General features: G+C 47.4%; 1 protein-coding gene across 1 annotated transcript in view; it reads right to left on the bottom strand.

The window, feature by feature from the left end:
- The window catches only part of Snx29 (sorting nexin 29), a 470,841-nt gene that overhangs the window by 352,811 nt on the left and 94,024 nt on the right, over window positions 1–24,006 (bottom strand). Inside the window, exons 10-11 of the mRNA XM_036196324.1 lie at window positions 22,815–22,890; window positions 20,909–20,991 (exon numbers count right to left, since the gene is read on the bottom strand). Coding sequence (XP_036052217.1) covers window positions 20,909–20,991; window positions 22,815–22,890 — 159 coding nt within the window. The remainder of the gene's footprint in view (window positions 1–20,908; window positions 20,992–22,814; window positions 22,891–24,006) is intronic.

Below are 24,006 nucleotides of genomic sequence, written 5' to 3' on the forward strand. Positions count from 1 at the left end.
GGTTTCTCCATTCCTTTTCAGGGCTGGATAGCATTCCATCCTATGATGAGGGCACTGCTGAACATGTGTTCATCCACTGCAGCACACCTGTGCTATGGTGAGTAGTGTTACCATGGACACAAGTACCCAGGCTTGCTGGACTCTCTCTTCAGCCCTTTGTTGGCATACCCCAGGACTGGGATGGTGAGACCCTATGGAAATTCTGTTTAACTCTTGAGAACCCACCAAGCTTCAGGTTTTTGGGGTTTTTTTTAAGTCACTGCATCTCACTTAATGAGTGTTCAGAAACTCATGTGATAGCTATACCACACAGCAGAGAATGGGCTGAAGGTACAGGAGGTGGGTAAGAAAGCAAGGATAGCCACACCCAAGAACGCTGCTGTGAGGGCTAACCAGCCAACACAGCAGGCTTCTCTCCACTTCATGTGCCCAATACCACATTTGCATTTCAGAAGGAAGTGGCCAGGCTCTCTAGTGGTTCTGCTGGAATCAACATTCTCAAGCTTCTGGTGTGAGGTGTGAGCCTCTTGGTCACTGGTCATAGACATTTTGTGCCTAGCTCCACTCTTCCACTTAGCAGAGCCTTAGGAGAAAGACTGAGAGACCATCAAACCCAAAGGTCCAGGAGGCTAAATGTGAATGTCCTCCAAGGGCTAGGGTCAGGAGAGCAATAATGCTCTCTTATTTTACTTAGGTTAGTTTGTCGCTTGCAACCAGACAAGCCACACCTCAATCCCCACAACTCAGAAGTCACACTGAGCTGGTAATGTGGTCTGTAACAAAGGAGAAACAGAGGGTGAGAAGAGTGACCTTGCATCTGCTTGGTGCCACAAGTGGCAGATGGGGAACAGGGAAGCAGATGCTAAATGCAATCTGCTTTGGGTTTTTTGCACCCACACGGGTCTCAGATGCTCAATCCGTAAGTGAGCAAGTTGGATCAACTGACCCACCAGGCAGCCTCCCAGTTCTGAAATGCAATGAGTCCCCATGAGTTGCAGGTGAACCTGCAGATATGGTGTTCTAGGATCCCCTCCCTCTGCTCCAATCTTCAACTGGACAACAGGCCCGGTACAACCAAAAAACACATGGCCCTGACTTGATCACAGCTGCCAGTCTGACATGGCCCAGGGCTGCAATGCCAGCATCTGTTGTGATGAGCTTCATGCATGGTAGAATGGTGGAGTTGACCCATGGCAGGGAAGACTAATTGCGTGTGAAATACTCCTGAATAATTAGAATGCCAAGCTGCACAGCTTCTACCCACCCTCAGGCTGTGGTATCAGATATACTGGCAACTTCCAAACAGATTCACACATCATCTGCAATTAATTAGAAGCACCCAGCTACTGGGAAGGCCCAGACTAATCTCACACTGTGAGACCAGCAGAAAAACCACAAAACTCTTCAACAGACCACAGCTCCACCATCAACACAGACAGTTATAACCTCAAGTTACACCACATCTCCTGTGCAGCCAAGTGTGTGCCACTTACCTTTTCTTAGCCCAGGGTTCTAAAAAAGGATGACGGGGTCTTCTGTGTACCCCAAAGTTAAGAAAGTGGTTTGATGGGAAGGGAAAATTGGGAGCCTACTGTATGCCTCCAAAGTTATGCAGATGAGTTGATGGGAAGGAAAATGAGGAGCCTATTATGTGCCTTTGAAGCTAAGGAGATGACTCGACTTGATGGGAAAGGAGAGTGAAGAGCCTCCTGTGTACCTCCAAACTTATGGAGGTGACCTGATGGGAAAGAAGAGCGAGGTGCTCTGTACAATGTAGGGTGCTAGCTAACCTCACCACTTCTCCACTTCCTCAATCCTGGGCAGTATGGAAGGGATGAAGAGATGGCTCCTTAGACTTAAAGTGGAGGCAAGAAGGGCTCACTGTTGTAGTTTGGAGGTAAAAGGGTCCCCACATTTGGAACCCAGGTGGTGGCACTGCCTGGGGAGGTGAGACTTTTGTGACCATGGTCTTGCTGGCAGAGGTGAATCACTGTGGGTGGACCTTGAAGCTGGTAACTTTCTGGCTCCCACCTTGGCTCTCTGCTTCCTGATCACCAGGATGTGAACAAGCTTTGACACAAGTTCCCACCACCATGGACAAAGGCTCTCGCCCTCACACCTCTTCTTCCATGGGGTCTCCCTCAAACTGTTTCTGTCTGGTGTTGTATCACAGTGATGAGGAAAGCTAGCAGATGAAGCAAAGTCCAAACGCCCAGAAACAAAGGCACATTACCCAATAATACTCTGATGACCTCCAACAGCATGGGTGGAACACCTAGGACTCCCCTCTTGCAACAGGAGGGAGTTCCATGTCCAGCCACCTGACCCCCATCAGGTGCTGCACACACAGCTGCACTCCTGACCTAAGAGGTTATTCAGAGTCAGCCATGTGGATACAAGAGTGAAGTATAAGATCCACACCAACAACAGCAAAAGAGCAACTAGTGGCTTATAGTGTTTGTCAACCCAACAGCTCTACTGCCTCCATATGTCACCTCAGCCCTTCCATGCCATAACCATCATCCATCCAGTGGCTTTTTAGCAGCAGTTTCCCAGGCCCCACATGAACCCCTAAGATACTCTCACCAGGCTTTCCTGTCTAAAATTGCCCAGCCTCATCCCAACCAGCAGTTACCAGTTCTTCCAGGGGAAACTGTCACATGACACCACAACACAGAAACTGTCCATTCTTCTTTGCTGCCTGCCACCCTACAGGACAGAAGGTTAACACTTGCTTTCCCAGTTTACCTTGAGCTAGAAGGGCTGTGAGACCAAAGGGAAGTCTGTGAAGTAGACCAGAAAGAGGATTGTCGTTTTCCTGATACAGAGAAAGTGTCAACACTGCCACCATCCCTCTTGCTTTCTGCTGAAAATGGATACAGTGTCTGGAGCAGCAGGAGCTGCCTTGATGAGATTAACAAAGCAGGAGGAGAAATCTGGAGACAGGAACTGAACAGGAGCCATGGGGGAACGGGGGACGCTGCTTACTGGCTTGCACATCTACCTTCCTAGTGATAACATCTTCTACAGTAGTTGGGCCACTTCCCCTGAGAAGGGGCGCTGAGGCCAACAGTCTGGCCCCAACACAAAGAAGCATGGTTCCCAATCTTTCTTCTCTTCCACTCTTCCCAAAGAGTGCCAGTCTGGGATAAAAACAATTAGTCCTTCTGCCACCAGGAAGGCTTTCTTTGTCCTAAGGACTGTTGAAGAAGAGCTTGACCTCGGAAGGACCCTCCTGCCATCTCAGCTGCAAGTACAGCAAACAGCAATTGACACATCAACAAGAAACCAGCCGGGCGGTGGTGGCACACGTCTTTAGTCCCACCGCTCGGAGGCAGAGGCAGGTGAGTCTCTGAGTTCGAGGCCAGCCTGCTACACAAAGGGAGTCCCAGGACAGCCACAGCTACACAGAGAAGCCCTGTCTCAAAAAAACAAGAACAAGAAATGTCTATGGCACCACACTGACCTTCCCCAACTTCCTTTGTTTTTCTATGAATTTCCTAATATTTCTAGGATATCTCCTAAAATATTTCTCAGTCTCCTCCTAGGGCTGTTGAATGTTCGGGGCCTTAAGATACCAGCAGTTCTTGGCCAAACTCTAATCTAATCACTTGGAACAATTTCTTTTCTTCTCATCAGGATCTCCTGATCGAGCAACTCCCTGCAGAGACATCCTGAGGACACTGAAGCTCAAACACCCCATGCAGAGGCCTGGCATCAACCTATCGTCCAGGCTATTCACCCTCTTGATTCTCATCTGCTCACCTGATCAACAATACCTAACAGTTTCAAGATGCCTGGTACTGGACAAGATGCTGATGGTCCCTGATTTATAATGGTGCAAAAGCCAACATACGTTCAATAGAAAGTGTGGGCCTAAGTTTGAACTTTGGTGCTTTCCTGGGGTAGCATTAAAACACACAATAGTCTCTCTCTTTATGCTAGGCAGCACCCATGCAACTTTCCTCAGGCTGTGCCACTGTTCTATGGCCCTGGTAGGTTAGGCTCATTAAATGCTTATGACATCACGATGTAGCTATCATAATTCAAGGAGCATCTGTGAACTAAAGCATAAGAAATGATCCCTGATCTCTGACCCTTGTCCTCAGGGAGCCTGCAGGCATGTGAGGGAAGACCAGCAGGCTAGCAAAGACTGAGCTGAGTTTCAGGTACAGGCATGAGCAGATGAGGAGGTGTCACTAAAAAGCCTGAGGGGTGAAGGATCAAGAAACCCTTCCTGGGCTATGGAAGGAGCTAGTCGACATGACACTTCAAGGGGGAGGGGCAAAGACTAAGTAACCAAATGATAGGGAACTAGGTCCCAAATGCAAATTCCATCTAACTTTGCCAAGACAGCCTGAGCAATAGTATTGGCCAGGAATAAGCAAAACAAATTTATATCAACCAAGTGCCTCAGGTCCCCAGTGAAGGCAGCAGGCAGCAGCCTTGCTTCTGAACCTTTCTCCTCCTTCCAGCTGGTTAGATAGGGGCATCTGCTCTGTCCCTCCAGAGGAGCTGAGGGCTAGTGAAGATGGATGGCAGGGGACAAGCAATCAGTCTTCATCAACTCCCACGCAGGGCTGACAGGACACCCACTGTTGAGCTCTCTATGCAATCAGGTTGGCTCCCAACTTCTCCGTTCAATCACTGACTAAACACCAACACCATGAGATATTTGCAAAACCCTCTTCTCCAGGGTAATCACTCCACTTCGAGTAATATGGCTCATCACTGTGATGGGCCATACTGATGAGCTTAGGGGATTCTGGGAATAGTCCTCAGAACCATGGAATCCACCATCTCCATTGCCTTAGTTTTCCATCATTAACTCAGCACCTGAAAAAAGACATCTTCCTCTGTGAGTCACCATTGCTACTCAGGAGACAAAAGTCTAATTATTCTAAATGTTTAAGCTTCCGAAAGGACTTGTGGATGAGTTCCTGTTGGCCTTTCCCAGAATGCACTATAAAAACCAGTCTGCCCTCACTGTGAACATTGCTGCTTCACATTCTGAAGATGAAGGCTGACTACCTTCAAACTCCCAGAGTAAACCTCCGTCTCTTCCCTACATAGATCAAATAGGAAACCGCAGGAAGAAGCCTTAGTGAAGGGCTAGGGAGAGGGCTCAGTCAGCAGCACAAAGGTGTGAGTTCAACACCCAGAACCCAAAATGTAACAGTGATGTTTCTTGTGAGCTCAGTGTGAGAAGGCAGAGACTCTTGGACTCATGGGGACTGACATGGCCAGTCTAGCCAATGAGGGACCCTGTCTCAGAAAACAAGGTGAACATGCTAATGTGGATGAGAGAAAACCCAGGAGGCCTCAGCCCTACACAAAGAACTACAGGCAACTAAGGATGCTGAGAGTGGGAGAGTCTTCCTCAGGGAAGAGCACAGCAGCTGGCTATCCAATTCCAAATGGCCAGTCCTGAAAACATACATACAATTAACACTATACATACTAAACAGGTTGTACTTATTTTATTTAGGGGTGAGTGTGTATATATGTGTGTGTGTGTGTGTGTGTGTGTGCATGTAACAACAATTATGAAAAAAGAGGCCATGAATTTGGAAAAAAAAAAAAAACAAGGAGAAGAATATGGGAAGGTTTGGAGGGAGGAAAGGGAAGGAGAAAATGACATAATTAGAATCACAAAAAATAAAAATAATTTTAAAAAAACCAAGGTGGATGGTTCCTGAGGAACAAGAGCTGAGACTGCCCTCCACCCCAACACACATGTGCACATACATAAGCACATACACCTGAAAACACACAGTCTCAGGAGTATGCAAGGAGAGTTGTACTCAAAGCCTGCTCCACACATCTGCAGCAGCAACAGGCCGAGTACAGACTGGCAGACACAGGGCAGCAACAGTGGAAGGCAGGTCCTCAGCATGCTTTGCAGTTTCTAGTCCATGGTTCCACATCTGTCCTGAAGGAGAGGGATGCTCAGAATGTGATATGCACTGTATTCAAGACTGAGCAGAAGATGTGTGTGAGAAAAATCTAACAATAGGTTTCCCAAATTCAGAGAGCTCATCACGTCAACTATTCCACAATGGAGAATATTTTAGTACAGTATGTGAGGATGGTAGACCTGCCCACAGCTGACCTCCAGAGGTTGTGGGTAAAGGCTGCTTGGATGACAAGGAGAAAAGCAAGACACTGTTAAACCACATGGGCCTGCACAGAGTCTAGCCAGGGTGACCCCAAGCTGGTTTTCCTGGAGAACAGTTTCCTGTGCTAAGGACGAGGAAGTGTCATAGGAGACTCTCTTCAAACAAGGTTCACTGCTGGCGGATGGCTGGGACCCAGTAGCAGCCATGACTTCAAGGACACGGGCTCTGGTTTTCTTTACTGCTGCATATAGAACTGTTTTAGTACAGTTCACCTTTATATTAAATGGCTATGGAAGGATTATAATCATACACTTGGGCTCCAGGAATGGGTGAATACATTAATAACTACAAAGACATCACCAAGAGAGAACAAGTGGAAACGAGACGGCACAGAAAGAGACCACTTTGTTTCCATCAATACCAAGGGCGCCGGGAGCTGACTACAGTGAGCGGCACCAAAGTAAACATTACAATTAATTTGGGGGTCAGCCACTTACTAAGAAGAGAGGCAGAATGAGCCAAATGCTAAAAGTTCTAGGAAGTAAAAACAGGAGCAGAGACACATACGGCCAGCAAGATTCAGATGAGGGGAAGCAACCACCTCCAGCCCAGATCCCCCCTCCTCCAAGGACTTTCCCCACATGGTGCCCATTGAATAAGGGTGAGAGAAGGTGTCCGGGCAGAGTGTCCGGTCGGTGAGACTCCAGCTGTACTGCTGGACCAACCACTGCCCCGGAGATCCCCTTCCTTTCTGCTGTCTGACAAAGTAACAGCACTTCCTCAATGCTTCTGATGGTGGACACCCCTCAGTGCCCATGGTACAGAGCAGAGCTGCAGCTCAGAAATGCCACCCTCACACTGTTTCTGAACCCCACCCTTCCTGGCCAGTGTCCCCATCTCTGCAAAGGCTTCCTAAGCCCTACCACACCCATATCCAAGCTTTGTTTCCTCTGGACTGAGGCTGCCCTGTGGATTCTTGTCACTCCCCCTGACTCCCAGCATCAGTAAGGAAACAGGTCTATATTAGTGTCAGTGGCCCTCAGCCACAGCCCCACATCAGAGGTATCTATGTTTTCAGGCACTGGGCTCCTCTTAGGATTTTCTGCTCAGGGACTCACTCCTGATTGGGACAGATGGCTGAAAGTCACAAGGAAGTAGCTAGTGCCCACCACTCCCATATAACTCATTTCATGACTACCCGAATGCCGCTCATGGCTTGCATTCTACCACGTCTCACCTCAGTCTTGGAACTCCCCGTAAGCAGGAGCCGATGGTGCCCCCTTGGGCACTGAGCCCACAGTCACACCAGCTTTCCACAGTCTGCATCGCTTAGTCCTCACAGCAGCTGTAAGAGTCTCATCCTGTGCATCTTGGTGATGGGAAAACTGAGGCATGGAGCTTGTAAGTGGTAGTGATGGATCCTTAGCCTTCCTCTCCTGTACCTAGAATAGTGTCCACTATGTAACAGACATTTAGTAAACTTCTGGGGAGTGGGTGAACAAATTAAGAAGTGAGACATGTCTAAATCACATCTGGAACTGGCATCTAGAAAAGGAGGTCTCCAGCATGAATGATCTGCTGCATGACACAGACACAGGCCATGTGGCTAAGGCACACGTGGCTTGCACTGTGCCCAACTTCATGGCCACTGCTCTGCTAGCTCATCCTACAGTCTCACCACTGACCTTCAGCAAAGCCCTGGGCAGGCTGCTGGGCCCTACCACTACCTCCCAAGTCAGTCCCATAGTGCTTCTTAGTTCCATTTCTCAAACTGCCCAGTGTTTGGAATGGTGTTGCCAGGCAACAAGCCTGCCTGCCTCCCGAGATTGAAAATTCTCTCCCATGATATCAAGGGGAAAACAGACTGCTTAGTGAGGCTAGTGAGCAACAAAGGGTGCTTCTCTCGCCCTCTCTGCCAAGGCTCAACATCTAACGTAACAAAGGAACAGGCAGCAATCAGGTTGCTTGCCTTCCTTCTCGCTATGCCAACCACTCTGAGCCCCAGGAAAGAAAAGGAAGGCAGTGGTCAAGATACAAAAGCCAGGAAGATATCCATGGCTAAGCAAGATAGCGAAAGAGAGCAGTTAGTAGTATATCTCCTTCTAAAGTAACCCAGGCTCCCTCCTCCTCTCCAAAAGCCATGGGCGAGGTGTGACTATGATGACCCCAGCAGGAAGCTCTGTGCACAGCTGGCGCCTTTTACCTGGAAAAGACCTCTGCCCCCATTGCCCCTGCCCCCATCACCCCCGCTCCTACCACCTGACCTTTGAAATAAGGCACCAGCCCTGGATATCCACAACTGAGACCCAAACCTCCATGGGAGGAGGTGGGGTGGTGGGGGGGGGGGGACAAACAGTGAGGACAGAGGAAAGGCCACAGCGCCCCCTGGTGGCTAAAGCGTGGCTCTGTCACCAACAACAGGGAGAAAGAAGTAGAAGGGTCATCCTGAAACACAGGTGAGGAAGACGAAGTGATGTGACAGCAACCGCTGTCCACCAGGGACTCTCACCACGTTCACGCCCCACTGAGATAGAAACAGCACCAGCAAGCCTTCTGCCCAGTGTTCTCTGCAGCTCCAGGCCCAGATCACCCATTCTGGACCACTCTACAGGTGCTTATCCAGGACAGCTTCACGGCCGGGGCAACAGGGCTGAAAGAGGTGTGTGCTTCCTGGAGTCTGTACTCCGAGTAGGCCCTCTCTCCTCCTCAGGCTCCCAGCAAAGGCATTCAGCAGCATCCCTGTCCCCACCGCAAGGATACTGGGCATGCAAAGAGCCTGCTGTTGTTGGCATAACCCTCATGCCAGACAAGGAAACCCAGTGTCTTCAGGCATGGGCATGTATCCCTTGGGGGCTGAAATCATCCCAACTAAGAACCACATCCATTCAGACATACAGAGGAGATCACAGGTACACACCCAGGAAGGGAGCTTCAGAGGCCTGAGCAGGGAAGGTTCCAGTAAAACAGAAAATCGTGTCTCCCCTTTTGGACGTCTGCCCATCTGGAGGCCTAGACACTGTGTGTGGAATAATTATCCAGTAATGAATCCTTTGAGATTCCTATCAGTCTTTACCTCTAAGTTACTGAACATTTAACACGCTTCAACTCTGAGATACTTTTTCCCAATCTGTCCTTTCAGAATGTAATTTACACTCTTTTGAGTATTTTTCTTGCATGGATGCATTTAACCCTCACAATCCTACCGGAGGAATAAATACTATTATTGTTATTCCTCACTTACACACCATAACACAGAACTTGGTCCAGTCCCATAGCTGGTGAGAAGGGTGCCCCCTGGTGGTGAGGAGACTGCAATGCCGTTCCACAGCCATCAACAGGGAGAAAGGATGCTTTCTTAAAACTCACAGCTCACATAACATATTCCAACAAAAAATTAATTCAATAGTACAGAAACCCAGCTGTTAAACAGGAGGCAAATGAAGTAAAGCTGACATAAACATCCAGACATATCTACCAAGTCATAGGAAAACACCAACTCTGGGCGGCTTTTCCAACAGGCAGACAGCACCACCTCACCATGCCTGCTAGACAGGTCCCAACTTTCAACCTGGGTTACCACATGCTGAGCATCTTGGGTAGCATCTTTCTGCATGTACTCAAGCTCACGTGTGCACTGTGTAGTGTGTGGGCATATGTGCACATGCATATAGTGGCTGTCTCACGACCTGCTGTCATTTCTGGCCCTATAAAAGTCAAGGAGGGATAAAACCTCAACAGGATTCACAGCTCACAGTCCAGGGCTGTCCTGAGGGCTACAGTGCTGGCCACTCAACATGGAAATACAATTGTAATACTTGCCTTTTACAAAGAATGGTAGCTTTTCAAAACCCCCATGGGAGCCTGCAAGCTCAGCCAAAGACCACCAGCATTTTACCACTTTCCAACCCAATGACTACGTTTGCTTACACTAGCCCAGACCTGAAGAGCTATGGACTGGACCAGGACTACAGCTCAGCTGTAGGTTGCTTGTCATGCATGCATCAGGCCCTGAACTCTGTCCTCAGCACTGGGAAATACTTATACACACCACCTTATCAAGGCCATTCATATCAACGGATGCTACCATAGTAGCAGGGGCATGAAGACACCTTCTTCTGACAGAAAGAAACAAGTCACCACAGACACAAACTCAGCAGTGTGGCTCCATCCTGCTGCCAATGAGAACATAAGATCGTGACGAATGTGGGGAATTGCAACTGGAGCACCAAGAAGTGGGTATGTTGAGGGTCAGCCACTATCAAAGCTGGGAACAAAGCCAGGTCCCCAGGCCACTGCCCCTTCCACCACAGCCAGCTCAGCCTGACCCAGCAGAGGCTGGAACTCACAAGCTCACCATAGAACTAAAATCCCTCCTGCCCTCCTGCCCTCTCGTCTACTTCCTTCTGTTCTGAGCAGAATCTGGGGTGCCCAGAGCAGCAGTGAGCCAGCACTGCCTGACCCCAGGAGCTGTGCTCATTGGAGGCACCAGAGAGGGAAAGGATGTCCAGGTCAGTCAACAACTATGAGAAAAGCAAAGTGGTACCATGTGACAGGGTAGCAGAGCAGGGACAGCCAGCCTCCTGGAGGGTGGCTCAGACACCGCAGACAACTCTGGAGTGAGACATCCAAGGTCCAGGTGCCAGGACTGGTCCCTAGAGAACCTCGTTGGACATCTTCTCACTGTCCTCATGGGTCAGAAGGGTGGCAGGATGTCTCGTTGCTAAGGACAGCTTCCATGGGGCTTTGCCCTCACAACCTCATCTCCTCACTAATGCTTCCACTTCCAATACCACCACACCAGAGATCAGCATTTCAGCACATGGATTTCAGGGGGATACAAACAAACCTGAATGCTTTCCTCCAAGGGCAGAATGTTCCAGAAGCTTATGAGCTCCCAGAAACAGTCTCCTTGTTCAGGCATCTGCAACTGCCCCAGAGAACTTCTGGATAGAGTGGCTATCTGAAGAAGCAGAGGCCACAGAAACCAGGTGGATATGTGAGACCCAACAGAGTTCTAGAACCAGACTTGGCCCTAGGCCAAGAATGGGAACTGAGGCTTGAGTACTTATAATGGACTTGCATGGGCTCCTACAAGGCATATGCAGCTAATTCTAGCACTCGGGAGACTGAGGCAGGAGGATCTTCCTGAGTTACAGAAAGGAAGGCAAACAGGAAGGCAGACAGAGTCCCAGAAATCATCCAGAAGCAATTTTAGAAAGCTGCCCCACAGGCATACCTCATGTGACCTTTAAATATCAGGCAACAGGACAGTGGGTGTTCACACCGATTCCCTCTCTCACTATCCCCAGCAGTGACCCTCCCCTAAAGCATCTAGGCAGCTGACAAGACCCCAATCCCAAGTGCTGCCTGGTTTGACACTGGAGTGACCAACTATCCTATAAGGTGAAATGCAGGTTCCCAACCCATCCAAGAGAAAGGGAAAGGCGGCTCACAGCTGTGATCCCAGCAATCAGAACTGAATGCCATACTAACCTGGAGTACACAGCATCACCAAAGTAATGGCACAGATGAGCAGCAGTACTAGACATCAGGGCAGGAGATGCAACCCAGAGTGAGGAGAAGAGGGAGGGGGAAGGAAGGAGAGGGAGGGGGAAGGAAGGAGAGGAAAGGGAAGGAAAGGAGGGAGGTTTTGTCCATAGGTCCTTGAGCAGATTATCTCACCTTGCCTTGGTGGGCCAGTGATGGCTGCACTTTGTAGGCTGGTGAAAAGCAAAGGAATCTTAACTGTGTCCAGAGTACTGACCTTAACACCTGAGCAGCATCCCTGGCATTGCCTAGCCCGAGAGCCCTCTTAACTGGCCATATGAACGGCCTATTGCCCTGTTTGTCACTGATCCTACTGGTGACAGAGCTCACATGCCCCAGTCAGAACAGAGACACCAACATTCTGGGTCAGTGTCCATCTCCACACTCCTCTCCTCTCCTGCTTGAACCCCTAGACCCCCACATGGGGACCCACAGAACTATTTAATTCAAATTTTTCTTAAAATATTATTGCCACAAATGAAGTTTAGATGAACATCAAATTAAACGAAACTTGAAGACTGAAAACAAACTCTTTGAGGCTATGGCTGTAGTCCAGTGGGAGTGCATGCTTGAGGCCCTGGGGTCAAGCTCTAGCATGCTTGAGGCCCTGGGGTCACAAGCTCTAGCATGCTTGAGGCCCTGGGGTCACAAGCTCTAGCATGCTTGAGGCCCTGGGGTCACAAGCTCTAGCATGCTTGAGGCCCTGGGGTCAAGCTCTAGCATGCTTGAGGCCCTGGGGTCACAAGCTCTAGCATGCTTGAGGCCCTGGGGTCAAGCTCTAGCATGCTTGAGGCCCTGGGGTCAAGCTTTAGCATGCTTGAGGCTCTGGGGTCAAGCTCTAGCATTCTTGAGGCCCTGGGGTCAAGCTCCACTACAACCAAAGAAAGCAAATTCTTCACCACCATGAAGTCTGAGGGAGGTTACCTAACGTAGTAAAATATTGCAAATAGTAAATTATCTATTTCTACCAATTTCCAGATAATTAGATATGTTTAAAGGCATTCCAGGTCAACAACACTGATTGATAATGCTTAACTTAAATTGTTTAAATTTATGGCTTTCTTCTGCTTCAGTTCCAACATGTTAAACTTTATTTCCCCATAAAAATTAAGATTATATCTATTCCTATAAGAGAAAGGAAAAGATTTTTTTCCTATAAAAAAGAGGTATAAAAGAAAGGGTCCTGAGTTTTAACAGTATTAACCACTATTTAGCGTTTTATGTAGCTATGAAAATGATAACCCACATTAGACACGGTGGCACACACCTGTAATCACAGCATTGAGGCTGAGGCAGGAGGATCAAGAATTTGAGAATAGCCTGGTCTATATGGTGAGATCCTTTCTTGAAAACAGTGATAACTTAAGCACAGTGAGATTTCCTAAGTCACCGACACAGTGAAAACACCAAGACTGGCAAACATCTGAGTTCTGAGCGCCGACAGGGAAGCGAGCCTGCACAGGCTAGTCCTGGGCCACCGCAGCCCTAATCCAGTACAGCTTGGTTTTGGTAAAGTGAGAAGCCAAGTGGCAGCACCAAAGGGGCCAACCCTTCCACTTTCATGGCCCTGGCTGAAACCAAAGTATTTCTCCCTAAAACACACAGGACTGCTGAGCGACAGACACTGGAAACACAAAGCTGGTCTCTAGCCCTCCCTGTTAGCCTGAGAGCCAATCAGAGACACAAGAGACAGAGGCCTGCTATCTGAGGCCAGCTCTGTCTTTGAGGGAGATGCTCTGGGCTGTTACCAGAACCAACAAGCTAGAAGGACCCAGGAGCAGGCCCTGCTGCCCTCCCACAGAGCTCCCACCCCAGGAGCCTTGGGGGGGGGGGGGCTCCTCTGTCTTGCAGATGGCATGTCACAATGCTATCAAGCTGCTTCCCTCAGAGAGACCCTCCCATCGGATACAGGCTGCCAGAAGAGTGACACTGCTTTGATCCCCTCTCCCTCTCCCTCCCCTTCCCCCCCCCCCCCCCCCGCCAGTTCATCTGTCTTTGAGTACCAGGAATCTGTCAGCCAAGAATCCTCAGAGCCTAAGAACCTGAAATAATTAAACACATCCGGCATCTTGAAAACCTGGTGTCATCCCTCAACAACTGAAGGCTTCATTAAAAACAGCAATGAAGGGACCCACCAGAGATGGCTCCATAGTTAAGAAAAAGAAAACTTCCTGCTCTTTCAGAGGACTGAGGTTCAATTCCCGATACTCACATAGGCTCATAATGTGTGTCAACTACAGTGCCAGGGGATCTGATACCTCTTCTGACCTCCACAGGTTCCTGCATTCACATGGTGTGTGTGCGCGCGCTTGACAAACACACACTGAGGTGCACAGGCATATACACACACACACATACAGGCATGCACATACACAAACTCGGATACACAACAGTAAAGTCAGATATGGTGGCATACGCCTATAAATCCAACACTCCAATAGAGGCAGGAAGATCATGACAAGTTTGAAGTTAGCCAGGTTCACATAGGGAGTACATAGCAGTACAATCAGAGCTATGTAGAAAGACCTTTTCTCAAAAAGCCAAAACAAAAATAGGTAGGCCCCCTAAGTTTGAGGCTCTCACCCTGGGTGGCCACATGTTATTACTATGATACTGTCCACCCCAGCTGAGGACAGTAAACTTTGTCTCCTTAAGGAATCTATACCTGTTGGGACTACAGGATTTGGAGTCAGAAGTTACCCACCCATCCACTTAGCAACTGTGCCTGGTGCAAAGTAGGTGCCCAGTGAACACTTACAGAATGATATGCCAGCTGGAAGGCTTTGCCAAGTTAGTGAGCACCTACACTTCCATATTCTTATGCAAAAAAAGAAAAGGTTGAGATGCCATAGTGTAATCCCAGCATTGAGGCAAGAGGATGGCTCTACAGCAAGACAGTCTCTCAAAAAGAAAAACCAACAGAAGCACAACAGTTACCTATTCGTAAGGGCTTCTGGGAAAGGAAATAGCAAAGCATGCCAAAAGCTCTGCCAAGTGTTAATATCACAGTGTCAAAAACCACAGTGATGAGCTGGGTAGATGGCTTGGCCTATTAGAGGCTTGCTGTGTAAGCATGAGGACCTCTGTTCAAATCCCTAGCACTCATATAAGAAGCCATGCATGGCCAACACACGTCTGTATAATCACTGCTGCATCACAAAGAGACAAAAAGATTTCTGGGGCTTGCTGGCCACAGCCTAGCCCAGGATCAGTTTGAAACCCTGTCTCAAAGGAGTAAGATGGAAAGCGATAGAACAGGGCATCTGACATCCTCCTTGTGCTCCATGCACACATATGTGCATATAAGTCAGGGAGAGAGAGAACTTTGATTAGAGAAGAGGGTACGGGGGAGGTCTCCAGAAATCGGCACAGCACACTTCTCCTCACACCTGTTGTCCAAAACAAACCAGTCACTATCTAATTAGTTCACAGTTTCTCAGGTACTGGTGGTACCAGCTACAGGAGAGCCACAAAAAGCCATGGGCACATGGGAGTGGGCTAAGGGCACAGCATATGGAGATGTGGTGCACTGGAGACCACATCACCAGCTCTCATGACAAATAATATGTATGGCAAGACCAGACACCTGCACCAACCATGTAGAGGATTCAGGGCACAGACACCTGCACCAACCATGCAGAGGAAGCAGGGAAGCCAACTGTGAACAGAGACGTTTTTGTCCTGCCCTGTAATCCAGCTTTGGGGAGTACATGATTGGTAAGTTCCTTTGCTGAGTTCCTTGAGGATTTGTTAAAGGTGAGCAGCTGGGATGCAAGTCTGCATCTGAACTTACACCACTCTGGAGACAGCTGCTCCTGCAACAGCTGCACTTGTACCATGGCCTGCCCCTACATCCTGATTTTCTTATGTTGAACCAACCCTGCATCTCTGGGATAAAGCCTACTTGATTATAGTTGATGACCTTTTTGATGTGTTCTTGGATTCAGCTTGAGTTTTTGTTTTTTTGTTTTTTTGTTTTTTTTTGCATCAATGCCCATGAGGGGCATTGGTCTGTAATTCTCTTTCTTTGTTGAATCTTTGTGTAGTAGTTTGGGTATCAGGGTGACTGTGGCCTCATAAAATGAACTTGGTAATGTTCCTTCTGTTTCTATTTTGGCATTATTAGCTCTTCTTTGATAGTCTCATATAATTCTATGCTAAACACTGTCTGGCCTTGGGCTTTTTTTTTTTTTCTTTTTTTGGATTGGGAGACTTTTAATGACTGCTTCCACTTCCTTAGGGGTTGTGGGTCTATGTAAGTTGCTTATCAGATCTTGATTTAACTTTGGTAAGTGGTATTTATCAAGAAAACTACCCATTTCTTTTAGATTTTCCAATTTTATGGAGTACACATTTTTAAAGTATGACTTAATGATTCCTTGGATTTCCTCAGTGTCTGTTATTATGTCTCCTTTTTCATTTCTGATTTTGTTAATTTTTATATTCTCTCTCTTTTAGTTAGTTTGGATAAAGGTGTGTTTGTCTGTCTTGTTGATTTTCTCAAAGAACCAACTCTTTGTTTCAATGACTCTTGGTATAGTTCTTTGTTTCTATTTTACTGGTTCCTCCTGGGTAAGTTTGCTTTTTTTTGTTCTAGAGTTTTCAAGTGTGCTGTTAAATTGGTGGTATGAGATCTCTGCAATTTCTGTATGTAGTCACTTAGTGCTATGAACTTTCCTTAGCACAGCTTTCATTGTGTTCCATATGTCTGGGTATATTGTGCATTCATTTTCAATAAATTCTAGGAAGTCTTTAATTTCTTTTTTTATCCTGCCTAACCCAGTAGTCATTCATTAGAGAGTTGTTCAGTTTCCAAGAGTTTGTAGGCTTTCTGTTGTTTCTGTGGTTACTGAAATCCAGCTTTAATCATGGTGGTCTTATAGGATGTAAGGGGTTATTTCAATTTTCTTGTACCTAATGAGACTTGCTTTGTATTCAACTATGTGGTCAGTTTTGGAGAATGTTCCATGAGGTGCTGAGAAGAAGGTATATTCCCTTGTGTTTGGGTGAAATGTTCTGTAGATATTTGTTAGATACATTTGAGTCATAACGTCTGTTAGTTCCATCATTTCTCTACTTAGTTTCTGCCTGGATGACCTCTCAGTTGGTGAGAGTCGGGTAATGAAGTCTCTATTATTAATGTGTGAGGGGTGAGGTGTGATTTAAGTTTTAGTAATGTTTCTTTTGCAAATGTTGGTGCCCTTGAATTTGAGGCATAGATGTTAAGGACTGTGGTGGTTTGAAAGAAAATGGCCCCCAAAGGGAGGGGCATTATTGAGGGGTGTGGCTTTGCTGGAGTAGGTGTGGCCTTGTTGGAGGAAGTGTGTCACTGCGGGGGCAGGCTTTGAGATCTCCTATGCTCAAGCCTCAGTCCCATGCAGGCTCCCTAACTGCTGGTCCAGAGTCCATGAGCTCCCACGAGCTCAGTTTAGCTGTTTCTGTGGGTTCCCCCATCATGATCTTGGACGGAGACACACACACACACACACACACACACACACACACACACACCACCCCCAGCTCATACAATCCCTCCTCCCTTTCTTCAGGAGGACTCCCAGAGTTCTTAGCTGTGGATCTCTGCATCTGCTTCCATCAGTGGAATAAAACTGGATAAAAGCTCTGTGATAACAATTATGGTAGTCATCAATCTGATTACAGTAGATGGCCAATTCAGGCACTCTCTCCATTATTGCTAAGAATCTCAGCTGGGGTCATCCTTGTCAATTCTTGGAGATTTTCCCAGCACCAGGGTTTTCCCTAACCCTGAAATGCTCTCCCACATCAAGATGTCTCTTTTGATACTCTCCCCCTCTGTCCTACTCCCAACCTGCTCCTTCAAGTTCCCATCCCCCATCCTGTCACCCCCGTGCCCAGTTTACCTAGAAGATCTTTTCTATTTCCCCTTCCCAGGGAAATCCATGCATCCCTCTTTGGGTCCTCCTTGTTATCTAGCCTCTCTGGGGCTGTGGATTTTGGGCTGGTTATCCTATACTTTATTCCTAATATCTACTTATGAGTGAGTACACACCATGTTTGTCTTTCTGGGTCTGAGTACCTTTATATGTTGCTTGCTCTTTTTCCCTTGCAGCTTTTGATATTCTTTGTTCTGTGTGTGTAGTGTTTCAATTTTTATGTAGCAAGGGGACTTTCTTTTCTATCCCAATCTATTTGGTGTTCAGTAAGCTTTTTATACCTTTACAGGCATCTCCTTCTTTAAGTTAGAAAATTTTTCTTCTATGATTTTGTTGAAAATATTTTCTGGGTCTTTGAGCTGGGATTCTTCTCCTTCTTCTATTCCTATTATTCTTAGGTTTGGTCTTTTCATAGTGTCCCAGATTTCATGGATGTTTTGTGTCAGGGACTTTTTAGATTTAGCACTAAGAAAGTTAAAGAATAACTAATATATCCATTTTTTCTATCATGTCTTCAAGGCCTGAGGGTCTCTCTTCCACCTCTTGTATTCTGTTGGTGATACTTGGGTCTGTGGTTCCTGTTCACTTACCTAGATTTTCCATTTCCTGAATTCACTCCATTTGTGTTTTCTTTATTGCATCTATTTCCATGTTCAGGTCTTGAACAGTTAGTTTCCTTCAACTGTTAGTTTTTTCTTGACTTCTTATCTTTCTTTGAGTAATTTATTCCTTTTCTCCAATTGTTGGTTTGTATTTTCCTGAATGACATCTACCATCTTCATAAAGTTGATTTTAAGGTCATTTTCTTTTGCTTCAGCTGTGTTGGAATATTCAGGGTTGTTGTAGTGGGACAGCTGGACTCTGGTGGTGACACATTGCCTTGGCTGTTGTTGATTGTGTTCTTAGGCTGACATCCAGGTATCTGGGTTTAGGGTGATTACAGGTCTTGATTTGTGAGTTTGTCATTGTTAGATGGGTGTTCTGTTCCTTAGTTTGTGTTTCCTCTTTGGTCTTCTGGTATTTGTGGCCTGAAGTTCTGGCAGCCAGGAGTTCTGGTCCAGCAGGAAGTCTCTGCCCAAATTGGGGGCTAGGACCCAGTGAAGAGGAGGGGAGAAGGGATTATTAGAGATAATGTCAGGAGTGGGGGACACTGAGAGAGCAGAAGAGGTCTGAGGGTGGACTGCCTGTCTGGAGTTCTGGGGGCTAGTGTGGCCTCTGGTCCAGCACGGAGTCTCTGCCTGAGTTCATCTTCCTGTTCTTCTGGCTGGAGTGGCCTGTACTTGTTCTTCTGGCTGGAATGGTCTGTTCTTCTGGTTGGTGTGACCTGCACCTGAGCAAACAGTGGTCCACCCGAGTTGGGGTCAAGGGTATGGCAGTGTTCCCCCACATTTCTGAGAATACTGACACTTACCTTGCTAGAGTAGAGTAGAGAAGTGAAGCCCCCCTATGTGAACAGCCACCCCAGAAAACACAAGCCCACCCTACCACCACCCACAGCTGTCCTCACAGCCCATATAACCACCAGACACCCAGAGTCAAATGTGGGTCCACTGAACCCTATCATCAGCCACAGCTATCCCCACAGCACACATAACCACTAGCACCCAAGGTCAAATGTGGGTCTACTGATGTCTTCCTTCAGAAGGTCCAGCTGGGAATTCCTGATAGGTTCCTCAAGCCAAAGATGACAAGCAACCACTGTGATTAATTTCTAAAAACCAGTATGAATGAATATAAGCAGGGTGAGTTCCTGCTATGGATATAGCTCAGGGTCCTCAAGAGCAGTGTCCTCACAGAAAAGGCACACATCAAGCTGGTGGCTTTGTCAGGGACGGAAGTGGCATGGGAAGGCCCAGAGACTGGATCTGGCAGTCCCAAGAACTGCTGCCAGAGAAACCTAATTCACCTGCTCCATACCCCACACCAAAGAGAGTAGTGGGGAGGCTGAGAAGTGCCTTAGGAAGCCATGCCTGCCCACTAAGAGGAGGAGACAGCTGGTCCTCATACACTGCATCTGCTCACCCTGCACAGCTGTGGAGCTCACATTAGCATTTGCTCCTTTACACCAGCAGGAGCCAAGGAGCAGGAGACTGTAGGAAACCTCAGGGAGAGGGCTCACAGCGGGGTGGCAGCTTTGGCTCACAGGGACCATGGGCACAGCCTGCAGTTGGGATGCACATGGGCCTCCTTCCAGAAACCTCATGGTAGAAAATACATAAAACACCCAATGACAAAGGAGAGTGCTCATGTGCAAACAGTGGTCCAGAGGTGAAGACCCAGGAGGCACGGCATATTTAGGATTATATATCACCTTGGGTAACTATTTTGTTTCCAAGAAGTGGCATCCTGAGGGCCTGTAACTTCTCTGGGTGACAGTCACGTCCCATCTTGCCACCATTGCTATGGGCTCCAGAGCTTGATGCACTTTCATATTTGAAGGAACTGCTACTTTTCACCCAGACTGATGGGGTGGGGTGTAATTTTTACTCTATCCAAGTTTAGATCCCTGAATGTGACACAGAAATACAGAAAACCTCTCCTCTGCCCTTCTCTCTTTCCTGCTTTCTGCAGTAGGAATGAGACAGCTAGAACCTGTTAAACCAAGAAAACAACTAGGTTGATCTACAAGTTAGGAAAAGGAAGAGCCTTGGCCTCTGATGACCACAGAGCCCTGCACCGACCATGGAGCCCTGCACCGACCATGGAGCCCTGCACCGACCATGGAGCCCTACACCGACCATGGAGCCCTACACCGACCATGGAGCCCTACACCGACCATGGAGCCCTGCACCAACCACACAGCTCTGCACTAACACCCTCTGCCAACCTAGTCAGGGTCATCAGTCTTATCTCCACCCACTGACCTAGTCATGGAGCATCTACCTTCTTAAACAGTTGTTGATTTGTATGTGTCTATAATATAAAAACATTCACAAACACCCTTCATTACTGTGTTTTTAAGATGTTTTCCAGGAGGTGGAGCTGGATATAGTTTTTTACACCACCTGATGATCATTAGCTATTCTATCAGCAAAAGTGATTTGTCCAGAGTCACAGGGAAACGCAGCTAGAAGAGTTTCCTACAGCTAGCTGCGCATAGGAGGCAGCTTGGAAACCATAAGGCACAGAAGGTTCCTTCATCCATTAGCAGACACACCCTGTGCACCACAAGCTGACCATGGTCCAGGGATCCTACAGTGATACCATGATCAAGTCCACAGCAGGCACACACTCACCACTTTCACGCCCCTAGCAAAGTCCACACCTGTACAGACATGAGCAGAGAGGCACTGGCAGCACACATGCCCCAACTCAGAAAGTACTTACGGACTGTCATGGACTCAGGCACTGAAGCCGATGGTAATAGGCTACTCAGAGGACTTTCATGGCCTGGAGAACTGGCTTCCATACTGGGAGAAAGCAGACAGAAGGAAGTTATACTCGGCCTAGAACACAACCTCAGTGCTTACAACACTGGCAAGTGAAAGTTTTCCCTGGGAATCTCCTGGACAAACAGAAAGCAGCTGCTTCCTCATTACTGCAGATGTGTCTGAAGTTTACTGGAAACTCCAAACCAACACAAAGAACCCTTCTGCAAGCTATCCATGAAGGAAAACACAGAGTCACTCAATGTGCTTGTTATCACTGCCTTCCTGCTCCAACTGTGTGGTTGTGAACACACGTCCAGGATCTCTTGTCTCCACACTCTCGTCATTAGTATAGTTGCTTTTCCTAGTTATGTGTAGTCCCTGGATGCATGTCGGTGTTCCAAGTGTAAGACACCTGCATGCTGTGTAAGCTTCACTCAGACAAATGTGTAGTCCCTGGATGCATGTCGGTGTTCCAAGTGTAAGAAAGACACCTGCATGCTGTGTAAGCTTCACTCAGATAAATGTGTAGCATCACTGTCCAATGTCAACTAGTCAACAGTATGTTTGTTTATGATAGAGTCTCACATATCCCAGTCTGGAACTTACTATGTAGCCAAAGATGACTCTGAACTTCTGATCCTTCTGCCTTCGCCTCCCAAGCACCATACCCAGGTTTATGAGGTGCTGGGGATCAAACCCAGGGCTTTTTGAACACTAGGCAAGCACTCTCCTACAACTGAGCTATATCTCTAGTAGGTTCTAAACAAATGAGGACAGACATAGACCCAGATTATGTATGGATCAATGGTTATAGAAACTTCATGACAATAGGCTCCCAGCAACCTGTCCCAGCATCCCCCTGTAAGCAGGCCTGGTGCTCAAAGAAGCTTACAGAGCATAATAACTGCAGATAACTGGACTGGTTGCATATTTATAATCAGTCTCTAATGTGGACAATAGCACTGGCTTATCTGTGAACAGTAGGAAGTCACAGACTGGGACTCATGTTCCTCAATCAATTGCATCATTTGGCAAATGTTCAAAAATACAACAAAAAAAGGAAGTCAGGGTCCTGGAAGGCGTAGTGATGCCATCCTTTACGAGACCAGGCTCAGTGGTATCAGCCCACTCATAGTGTCACTTTCAGAATCCTGTCTGTTGTGAGTAACAAGACACCAAGCAAGGTATGGGGCAGCTGGGCATACAGATGGATAACTTCAAGACACCAAATTAAAATCATGAAGAGAGTAGGGGAGATAAGAGCAAGGTGACAGGAGACCTCGGTGGCAAGGCCCTCTGTAAGCAGCAGTGACACTGGGCAACTTAGTTTTCCATCTAGATTGTTGTTTGGTTGGTTGGTTTTTTGTTTTGTTTAGTTTGCTGCTGTTTTGTTGTTAATGTGAAAGAGAAAAGCGTTCTGCACTTACAAGCTGCTGGGCAGTGGACCGAATACTTAGTGGCTGTTATATCTTTCCCCATAACCTAAATATCACATAACACTAGGGCTGATAAACATCATCGTCAACTACTAACAAACTTTAACTAGGAAGGCTGAGGAGGGGGTACTCAGTATGGCAGCAGAGGTGTGGAGATGACAAGGGGTCATATGCAAATGAGGCTTGATGGTTGCTGCCCCTCCTGGGAATGGAACACTGACCTTTTTATACACTGTGCAAGCACTCCACCACTGAACTGCCACCCAGCTCTGACACTGTATCACAAAACAGTTTATCTGGGTGAATCGTCATCTATGACCCATATGAGCACAAACATGAGGTCAGGCCCTAGCCTTCAATCCTACCTGTCTTTAAATGAGAATAAAATGCAAAAGATAAACAGCATGTCACGATCCTGACACTGACCTGTACTGAAGGCCAGACTCTGGAAGTATGTGGTCCTCGGGTCCTGTCCCATTCTCCAGACTTCCCACAGGGGCATCTGTGCAGAAACCACACAGAGAGGGTTAGGCTTGACTTTCAACTCCATTTTCTCCTGATCATGTGGTCAGCTGCTCCATCAGCTGATTTTAAACTCTTTCCACTCACTCATTGGAGTTATCTGCTGCCTAGTTCATTCGCTCAAGCATCATTTAGACTTGGCACCGGTAGGTACATGTGACTTTTTTTTTTAAACTTTGAAGCAAGAGAAGTTACCAGGTTTTTGGTTAAACAAATTGCTCCTGCTTCTAGTGGGCACTAGAGGGCAGCAGATTCTCACCACTGGTAAAGTTTGCAGCTTTCTACAAAGGCCACTAAACATTTGGTAATAAAGGCATTCCCAAAAAGTGAGTCCACAAATCTCTAAAGCAAACAGGCAAGGGCATTAACGACTATCGCAGAAGCATTAGCTGCCACTCGGGCCTCGTTAGGGGAGTGGGAGGGAGTGCAGATCTGCAAGCCTGGGGCTGCATGGCAGCACTCAAGGGAACCCTTACTCGTTCACAAGACTCCTGAGTCAGGCACAGGAGTGACAGAGGTAGAGCAAGCCTCTGGGCCTTTGCTTCTGCCAGGCTTAAGGGAAGTGAGCCTGGAGAAGGCAAACCCTCTCCACCTTTGACTGCACACTCCACTCAACCCCAACTGTTTCCATTAACCCAAGAGCATCGTAAGCCTGGGTTCCATCCCAACTGCAAGGCATCAGTAGTCAAGGGACTACCACCTCCTTGCTACCTAGTGGTGTGGTTAAAGGGTACAGACCCTGCTGGCTACAGGACAGAGTCCCTGCTCCTCAACTTCAATTCAGGAAGGCACAGCTTCTCTGTGCCTCGCTTCCCATTTTGGTCTTCTCTGTTTGGAGATAGGATCTCCTAATGTAACCAAGGCTGGCCTCTAACTCAAGCTTTTCCTGCCTCAGCCTTCCAACTGCTGGAATTACCAGCATGTGCACTTTAGCAACATAATTAAATTTTACATTGTTTACATAATTAAATTTTAAGATAGGATTTCACTCTATAGCCTGAGCTGGTCTGGAATCATTATGTAGCCCAAGCTAGCCTCAAACTTGTAACAATCCTCCTGCCTCTACTTCGTAAGTCCTGGGATCACATATGTGAGC

This window comes from Onychomys torridus, chromosome 8 (genome assembly GCF_903995425.1).
Source record: "Onychomys torridus chromosome 8, mOncTor1.1, whole genome shotgun sequence".
Taxonomy (NCBI): Eukaryota; Metazoa; Chordata; class Mammalia; order Rodentia; family Cricetidae; genus Onychomys; species Onychomys torridus.